The sequence below is a fragment of the Orycteropus afer genome, unplaced genomic scaffold (assembly GCF_000298275.1).
Source record: "Orycteropus afer afer isolate SDZICR_OR568_19922 unplaced genomic scaffold, OryAfe1.0 scaffold00295, whole genome shotgun sequence".
NCBI lineage: Eukaryota > Metazoa > Chordata > Mammalia > Tubulidentata > Orycteropodidae > Orycteropus > Orycteropus afer.
This window is the reverse complement of record NW_006921882.1, coordinates 2,367,088-2,376,001: the sequence shown is the minus strand read 5'-3', so window position 1 is coordinate 2,376,001 and position 8,914 is coordinate 2,367,088. Positions and strand designations below refer to the sequence as shown.

At 54.8% G+C, this 8,914-nt stretch overlaps 1 protein-coding gene across 1 annotated transcript in view; it reads left to right on the top strand.

The window, feature by feature from the left end:
- Positions 1-8,611: 8,611 nt before the first annotated feature.
- STX16 (syntaxin 16) overlaps positions 8,612-8,914 on the top strand; it is a 24,164-nt gene continuing 23,861 nt past the window's right edge. The window contains exon 1 of the mRNA XM_007951498.1: positions 8,612-8,743. Within this exon, the coding sequence (XP_007949689.1) occupies positions 8,612-8,743 (132 nt within the window). The remainder of the gene's footprint in view (positions 8,744-8,914) is intronic.

Below are 8,914 nucleotides of genomic sequence, written 5' to 3'. Positions count from 1 at the left end.
CACTCGATGGCAACGGGGTTGGTCTCGTTTCTGTTATAAAGACCAGGGATAGAGGAGGAAGTGGTACTTAGGTAGGAAGACAGTGGTTTGCCATTGGATGTGCAGACATTGTGACATGTAAACTGCTACACCGGTGAATAAGGAAGACTGCAGAAGAATTGAAGCAGTTGAATTACATTGTTGGCAAAAAAAATATTAAATGTTCCATGGGCTGCTAAAAGAATGAACTACTTTCTCTTGGAAATATATAGCCAGAATGCTCTTTAGAAGTGAGGACAGCCAGACTCCATCTCCCATACTTTGGTCCTGTTGTCAGAAGGGACCAGTCGCTAGAGAAGAATATCATGCTTGGTAAAGTAGAGGGGCAGTGAACAAGGGGAAGAGCCCCACCAAGACGCATTGATGATGGGCTCAAACATGGCAAAGATTATGAGATGGCCCAGCACTGGGCAGTGTTTTGCTCTGGTGTCCACACAGTCACTGTGAGCTGAAGCCAACTCTGCAACATCTAATAACAACAACAACACTGCTCCATGGCACTGGAAGCTGGAAATCTACATGGCATGCTCCGAGTGAGGGGTGAGGGCTGGTAATGGGAGTTTGTGGAGAGTCAAAATCAAACCCACTGCCATTGAGTCAATTCCAGCTCGTGCTGACCCTACAGGCTCTAGCAGAATTGCCCCTTACGGTTTCCCAGGCTATAAATCTTTATGGAAGCAGAATGCCTCATCGTTCTCCCACAGTGGCTGGTGAGTTCAAACTGTTGACCTTTGGGTTAGCAGCTGAACGTTTTGAACCACTATGCCACCAGAGGAGTTTGTGGAGAGGACCTATAAATAGATGGGACCTGAAACCAGAGGAAGGAGAAGGACAGCAAGGATGACACATTGGGGAAAGCCAGTCTTTGGGGTCCAGGCCACAGAGAGACTGTCGTGAAGGAGGAGGGCCTGCCCTAAGCCAGAGTCCCACAGCCAGAGGTATGAGTTTCAGGGGTGGCAGACAGCATGTGGAAGGGCACGGAGGGCAGCCTGGGACAGCCACCTGTCACCCTTGTGCACCCACCACCACTCTTCCTGGCTCCAGTGCACTGATCGGAGACAAGGTGAACTTGCAGTCCATTTGTTTAGGCAGATCTGACCTACCACCCTCACCTCCCTGAGTCCGGAGGTGGCCATGTGACCAATCCAGGGAGCACTCCATTCTGGCCACAGTGATCAGTTTTGGAATAAGGACATGGCTGGAGATAGGGCCGGGAGAGTCAGTTCCCAGACTTTTGTTAAAACTGTGGGGAAGGAGAAGTGTTCTCTCTGCGGGAGAGCTATGCTATGAGACACAACTGCTGAGTTTCCAGACAGACATCAATTTGCCGCCTCATGGGGAGAGCTGGGCTGAGAATGGAAGCCGCCCAGAGGAGGAAGGGCTGTGCGACAGACACCTTGTTGGTATTATTGGCCCTCTGGGTCCGGCCACACTGAGACTCTTGGCTTATTTGGGCTTCTGTCACTGTTGTTGGGTGCTGTCGAGTGCAACTCATCGTGACCCCACGTGACAGAGTTCAACTGCCCGTAGGGTTTCCCAGGCTGGAAGTTTCTGGGAGTAGATTGCCAGATTCTTCCCACAGAGTCACTGGGGGGTTTGACTCGCCAGGCTTTGGGTTAACAGCCAAGTGCTTGACCATTGTCCTGCCAGGGCTCCTCTCAACACATTTGCTTTTAAGCTGAAGCCAGTGTGAACTGGGCTCCATCATTTCAGGACAAGGCCTCCTGACCCCTAACAGGCCATGTGGCTACTGACAGGATGAGGTTATAAAAGCAGTGTCTGGAGGAAACTAGAATCCAAGCTTGCATTTGAACTTGACAGAGAATCCCAAGAAGAGGTTAGTGGCGACAGCCATGGATGGGCTGGCTGTGCCTCCATACCCGTCAGTGTGGAGACACAAGAGTTTCCTTTTCAAGTCAACCCAGGCACATCAGCTTCCTGTTCCCGTCAAGGAAGATAGCTGAGACAGGAGAGTGGCCTTATCTGAGCACATGTGTCAACTCATTCTGAAGGAAAAAGAGAGCAGAGTCTGCCACCAAAGAGGCTTCAAAGGCTAGAAACCATGACGCTGGGCATTCTTGAGTCTAGAATTTGATCAAGGATGGGGATGCTAGTGTGATGGGCCCAGGGCTGGGGAGAGAAGAGTCCTCCGTCAACATCATGGACCTTGTGGGGAGACCACTGTATACTGAGTGGTCTGAGACTTGCATCCTGGGAAGGAGCCAGGCAGGGGAAGAGCAAACACTAAGGTGATCTGAAAATTGAAGGCCAGAGCAGTGCAGCCTAGAGAGTGAGGTGGAAAGAAGACCACCTATTCTTGCCCATGCCACCCACTGCTGGGTCCTGGGACTTAATATAGGAGCACAGTGCCTAAGACATTTGACTGCTAACCAGAAGGCTGGTGCTTCAAAGCCATCAGCCACTCCTCAGAAGGAAGATTAGGCAATCTACCTCTGTAGAGATACCACCTCGGAAACCCAAGGAGGGGTCGCTATGAGTTGGGATCAACTTGATGGCAGTGAGTCTGGTTTTTTTTGGTTTATCAGTTCATCCAAGGAGCCCTGGTGATGCAATGGTTAAGCTTGGCTACTAATTGAAAGACTGATAATCCGACCCTTTTGAGCAGCTCCGACAGGAACACTTGGCAGTCTAGTGCCATGAAGGTTACAGCTTAGAAAAGCCCTGCTCTGCCACATGGGGTCGCTATGAGTGTAGAATTGACTCCATGGGACCTAACAACAGTCAGTTCACCCATCCACTCATTCCACAAGCGTTTATTATAGCCCACAGTCTTGCTGCCGTTAGGTGTCGTCAAGTCGCTTCCGACTCATAAGTACAACAGACAGAAACCCTGCACAGCCCCATGTCATCCTCACAATCACTGCTATGTGTGGGCCCATTGGTGAAGCCACTGTGGCACTAAGTCTTGAAGAGCACACTCACCTACCAGAAGGGGAAAGACCAGCCCCTAAACAGAGAACACGGTGTGCGAGGCCTGGAGGGAGACCCAACTTGGGTTGGGTCTCTTGGGGGGGGTCGTGCTGGCCACTCCTCCATTCCCGTGGGGGCTCCATCATGTTGAGAGAGGGACACTTACACACAGAACACCAGGAAATATTAAGACACACAAAAATGTTTCCTCGTGTAATTCAGAATTCTGCAGTAAATCAGACATCATCCTTATGTTGTTGTTATGTGCCGTCGAGTCGGACCCGACTCATAGTGACCCCTCCTTGGGTTTCTGAGGCGGTTACTCTATGGAAGTAGATTGCCCCATCTTCCTTCCGAGGAGTGGCTGGTGGGTTTGAACCACCAGCCTCTTGGTTAGCAGTCAAGTGGCTTAGGCACAATGCTACCAGAGCTCCATCATCCTTATACGGCATTCTAATACAGCCAAGTGGTAGCAGGGACCAGGCGTTTGAGAGAAAGTGATGGGAGAGACACTTCAAATGGAGACCATGCCATCAATTAGCTTACTTTTTGCTGCCAGCCTAGAAAAGACAGTCGTTCGTTAGTGTTAGCGATGGCCCGGCGGGATGCGGTTTGGACAGCACCTGCTTCCCGCTGAGCGTGTGTGAGAACCGCTGGTTTGGAGCAGAGGGAGCCATTCGGGGTCTCTGGAGCAGGCAGGGACATGGTCAGACGTGTGTTTTGGAGAGGTCACTGTGGCTGCAGGGTAGAGGACGGATGGGGGAGGGGAGGAGACGGCGGCTGTTCCCAGGCTGCTGCTGAAACCCACATGATGAGAACCAGAACTGGGGTGAGCTAGTAGAGACTGCAAATTCCTGGACGGCCAGGGGTGCGTGACGTTTCTTGTCTTTCACTGGTGCCTGGCTAGAGCTGGCACAGCCGTAGCTCAATTTGTAGACATGTCGACTGAATTGAATTGTCTGGTATCAGAAGATAATGGAGTCTGGCAAACACGGAGCTGTGGCCTCCCTCCGGGTGTCTGCCTGGGAAAGGCGTTGTGGCTGAGAGCAAGCTAGCTGGGGATTTTCTGAGGTTGGAAACACTCAACGGCTCCAGGAGCTATTGGGGGAGACAGAACACCAAGTTGCTGTTTCCTGAATCTGGCCAGAGCTTGTCTAGTATGTCGGATCTGTGGAAAGGGGACTTTTTTCTTTTTTTTGCCTTGGGAAGTTTTGCTATTCATCTTGACAAAAGAGTGACCACCCAGCTAGAAAGTCCAGAGTTAAACCCAAAACCCACTGCCGCAAAGTCAGTTTTAACTCATGGCAACCCTATGGGTGTCAAAGCAGAGCCGTGCTGGGGGGGTTCTCAGGGGCTGATTTTCAGAAGCACATCACCAGAACTTTCTTCCAAGCTGCCTCTGGGTGGACACGAACCTGCAACGTTTTGGTCAGCAGCCGAGCGCATTAACCGTTTGCATTACCCTGGGGCCCAAAGTTTTAAAAAGTGTCTACTTAAGACCAAAAAACATTGTAGTACATTACAGTGTACCGATAGAATTCCAAACCACAGAACAAGGATCAGGAAAGTGTGCCTGGAGAGTGTCCAGTTCCCACCGCCAAGCCCTCCCTTTTCTTTGGAGTTTGCGGTGATGTCTTTCAGAGGGGGTAGAACTTATGTGAACTTTCTGTCAGCAAGACCACAGTGTGTGTGAACCCCACCACCCGGGCAGGGAGCGCTTACTATGTGCTGGGCCTGTACAGGGGCTTCCCGCACCCCAAGTCCTGTAAACTCCTGCGGCAAAGGTGTAAGACTAGCCCTCCTGGCCCGTTTTGTCCTACCACTAACCTGTCACCACCTGAAAGCCTGCGGCTCACCCTGCTGTTGTCTGCCTTTAGCCAGGAAACCCAGGGTTATGGCTACCTTCAGCACGGATTAAGATGACAAGAATGGAACATATGTCCCCAAAAGTGACTTCTCAGATCCATCAGCAAAATGTTAGAAATTGGGTACAAAGCCCAAGACATAGGACACGACACCAAGGCTCTTTCAGCTTGGGGAGTATTACAGAATCCTCTCCCAGGCCAAGAATGAGCCGCAATAAAAGCTTTTAAAATACAAAACCATCAACTGAGATTTCAATTCCAAGGAAACACATACTTGGCCATAAAAGAATGCTTAAAAAAAAAAAAAAAAAAAATCAGGCTTAAACCACTTGACAGGAAAATAAAACAGCCAAGGAGCTTTCACATACAATGATTTACATCCTTCCCTGTGTCTTTTGCAACGTGGATCGGGTGTGTATTGCACAATCACTGTCAGTGTGCACAGACCCTTCTTTTCACGGCACATGACAACAACAAACTGCGTGCACGCCATCCCCTGCCTGGCCTCTGCCGAGCCCCCGCTGCGATGCTGCCTTTGGGTTGCTATGCCAATCCGAGACTCTTCCTGGTTTCTCTGCCGCTGGGCTCTTGGGTTGCTTGAGGTAGCTGTTTGGAGAATATGAGGATTTTTCTTCCATTATTTATGTCTACAAGCGCTGCTCATGTCTCGCAAAGCTTGATTGATTTCCTAAATGTAAGAGGGAGATTGTCCCGCGATAAATATTTAAGACTGACCAGGAAGGGCGACCACCATCTGCTGAAACACAAGCCCAGGAATTACTTTGTTAAGCTTTCCGAGCGAAGGGCATGAATGAATAACCATGCTACAGGGTATGTGGTCTGCACCTGAGTTTCCAAAGCCTTCTCACTTATCTCGTCTGATCTTCCCAACAGCCCCAGAGAGGCAGGCAGGGCGTGGATTACAAGGATTATGAAAACCCCACATTTCCCCCCCACATACACACACTCTACAGATCAGGGCTCTAAGGCTCAAAGTCATTCCAGGGAGGTCAGATAGTTTGGGGAAATCTCTGGTCTTTAATTCATTCATACAGGTATTTAACAAACATTTATCCCGAGCCTGCTCCAAGCCAGACGAGAAGGCAGTGGGTACAAAGATGAATAAACCACGATGACTGCTGCGCTCTAGCCCGGGGGAGAGGGCCCGGAGGAACGAGGCACTGCTTAGCCAGGTGTGGGGTGATCCAGAGAAAGGCGCGGGGTGCAGGCCACAGTGCTAATCCGCTGTTCCCACCCAAGCCCCCCTCAGCTGCTCTTTACAGATATCTGCCTCCTGCAGGGAGAGAGAGCAGGGGGCTTGACGGTGAAACTGGGGTCAGACCCCCCGGGAGAATCGGGTGCCCAGGGGGGACAGAACTCTCCTCCTTCATCACGTGTTTCTTGGGGTGCCGTGCTCTGCCCGGCATGCACACCCTGGCTCCCCTCCGCGGAGAAGCCGGGGTCTCTGCCTTTACAAAGACCGCTTTCTCTCTGCCTGCAGCCGTGCTCGGAACGGCAGCTTCCTGCTGTCTGCAGCGACCTCGGCGACGTTGGTTTTGTGTCGCCCGAGCATTTTCCACGGCCGGGAAAGTCTCCCCGCGCTCGTCTCTCCCACTCCTCGGCTCGGGAAACCACGGCCCCTTCCTCGAACGAACTCGCCCTGCTCCCTGGTTCTATGTTCTTTCTGTATGCATTTTGGTATTTGCCCCAAAGATCTCTATAAATTGAGTTACTAGTGCACAGAAACACTCTCCTTTAGGGTGCAAAACGCCTTAGGTCTTCAACGATTACGGTCAAGCTCCCTGGGGGACCCCGCGTGCCCCGGGTGTCGGATCGCCTCCGCCTCCCAGGCCGGCCCGGGAGCCCTTTGTTGCTGCGGACGCGAGCTTCGGGTTTCATTTTCTTTTGTCTTTGCAAGGTCTGCCCTTAGCACTCGGGAAACGTTCGGAAAACATCTATGTGCGTTTGTGTAAAGTTTATTACAGAAACATGTGTGTGAATGGGGCCCGCTTCCAGATGCTTCGGGACGATCCCCCTTTTGCAGACCCTCGCTCCGGCCCCAGCTCACCTGGGAAGGGAAGTCGCCGCAGCCCAGGCGCCAGGCCCGGGAGGCGCGGCCGCTCGCTCCGCGACCCCAAGCGGCCCGCGTCGGCGCCGGCGCCGGCCCTGGCCGCACTGGCTCGGGTTCCGGCTCGCGGGTCTCGCTCCGCCGACCCCTGCCCGACCCCGAAGTCTCCGCGCGGTCTCGGGGAGCGCACGGCTGGTCCCGGGGAAAGAGAGCGCGCGGACCTCGGCGGGCAGCGGCGCTGGGTCTCCAGCCCTGGCCCCGGTTCGCAGGCGCGCGCGGGCCTACTCGGGAGAAAAGTTTATTTTTCGGGGGCGGGGTGGGCTGGGGTGGGGTGGTGGTCAAAGTTTTCGGGGAACTTTGCCACTTCAGATTCCACAACCCTGCAGTGCCCCCTATAGAAGATGGCGGCTGGGGCACCCGGCGACCCCCAGCGGGGGCGGCGCGCGGAGGCCCGGGCCCGCGTGAGCCTCGGGCTGGCTTTTTTTTTCCCTTGTTGTTTTCGAGAAAGTCTTTTTGCAGAGAAGAAAAAAAAAAAAAAAAGCGAGCGAGCGCCTGCAGTGGCGCGTGCTTGGCCTCCAGAGGCGATCGTCTCCAACTTTCTCACTCCCAGCCCGCGTGCCCGGCTGACTCCAGCCCTGTTCGAGCCCACATTTGCCTGCCGCGCAACTTCCACTCTAACTAAAGGCGCCCAGGCCTCGGGCAGGCATTGGCATCGTGGGGCCCACCCGCCGGAAGCTCGGGCCTGTGCGCTCGCCCGCCGCTGTCTCTGGGCCCAGTTGGGGAAAGGGAAATTGGGCGCCCCCGGAGCACCCCTGGAGAGGGCGGAGCGCTCCCGCGCCCGGGGGCAAGGGGGGGGGGCAGGGAGCTCCCGCGCCCGGAACTTTGTGCGCAAGGCTTGTGAACGTCGCAGGGGGGCACTCTCGAGAGACGGACAGGAAGAGGGCCGGGGGGAACGCCAGAACCCGGGACCATAGCACGGAAACGGCCCGGGGCTGAGCTGCAGTGAGATCCGGGGAATGGAGCGAGCCGGAGAAGAGGAGTCCGGCAGCCTGCTGGCAGTGGAGGACTAGGCCGCCCAGGCAGGGGGAAGGGGTCAGGAGGTCGGGCCCCGGCCTTAGCAGGCTCAGAGCAGGCCCCAGAAGGGAGCAGCAGGCGCCCTGCGGTGCAGGGCCCAGGCTTGGCTCGGGGTAGCCAAGGGGGGACCTAGGCCAGGCCTCTGGTAGGGAAACTGAGTCAGGGGCAGGCCTGAGGGCTCGGCCTAGACGCTTCTGAGCCAAGTTGAGGGTCGGGTAAAAAGACCGTCGGAGGTCTGAGTGACTGAGGAGAGTAGGGGGCTTCAGGGTCTAGCCGTCCAGAGCCGGATTGGCGAGTTAGACGCTTGTAGATCCAAGGTTGGATTGGGGTGGGGGTGCTGGGACGTTGGCTCGCTCCGCAAGGATTGGGGGCATTGAAGTGCTTGGAGATCGAAGCCCGGCCTGGGTAGGGGGAGTGAGACAATTGGAAAGCCTAGGTGGTTATTTGAGGAGGGGTCTCTGCGCCTCGGCCAAGCGCAGAGCTGCGCCTGTGTGGCTGGGGGCCAGAGGCCTTGTCGGGACAGGCTTCCGTGCAGGGTGGGCCGTCCAGGCCCGGGCCCGAGAAAGACACTGACTCCATAAGGCTTCTCGGTGGTGGGGGGGGCCCCTGACAGGGGGGTCACAAAGGGTGAGACATGGCCACCAGGCGTTTAACCGACGCTTTCTTGTTGTTGCGGAATAATTCCATCCAAAACCGGCAGCTGTTAGCCGAGCAAGTGAGTAGTCACACCACCTCCAGCCCTCCGCATTCACGTAGCGTTGCTGCGGTGAGTCTCCCGGCGTCCTCGCCTACACACGGCCCGTGTGCACTGCGGCTGTCTGTCTGTCTGTCTCTGTCTGTCTCTCTGTGCAAAGAAAAGAAAATGGTGATAAGGACATGCCAGGGCCTGGGGCATCGATGAGCCCGGACCGGGACGGTGCGGCCTGGGCCCCGCGCC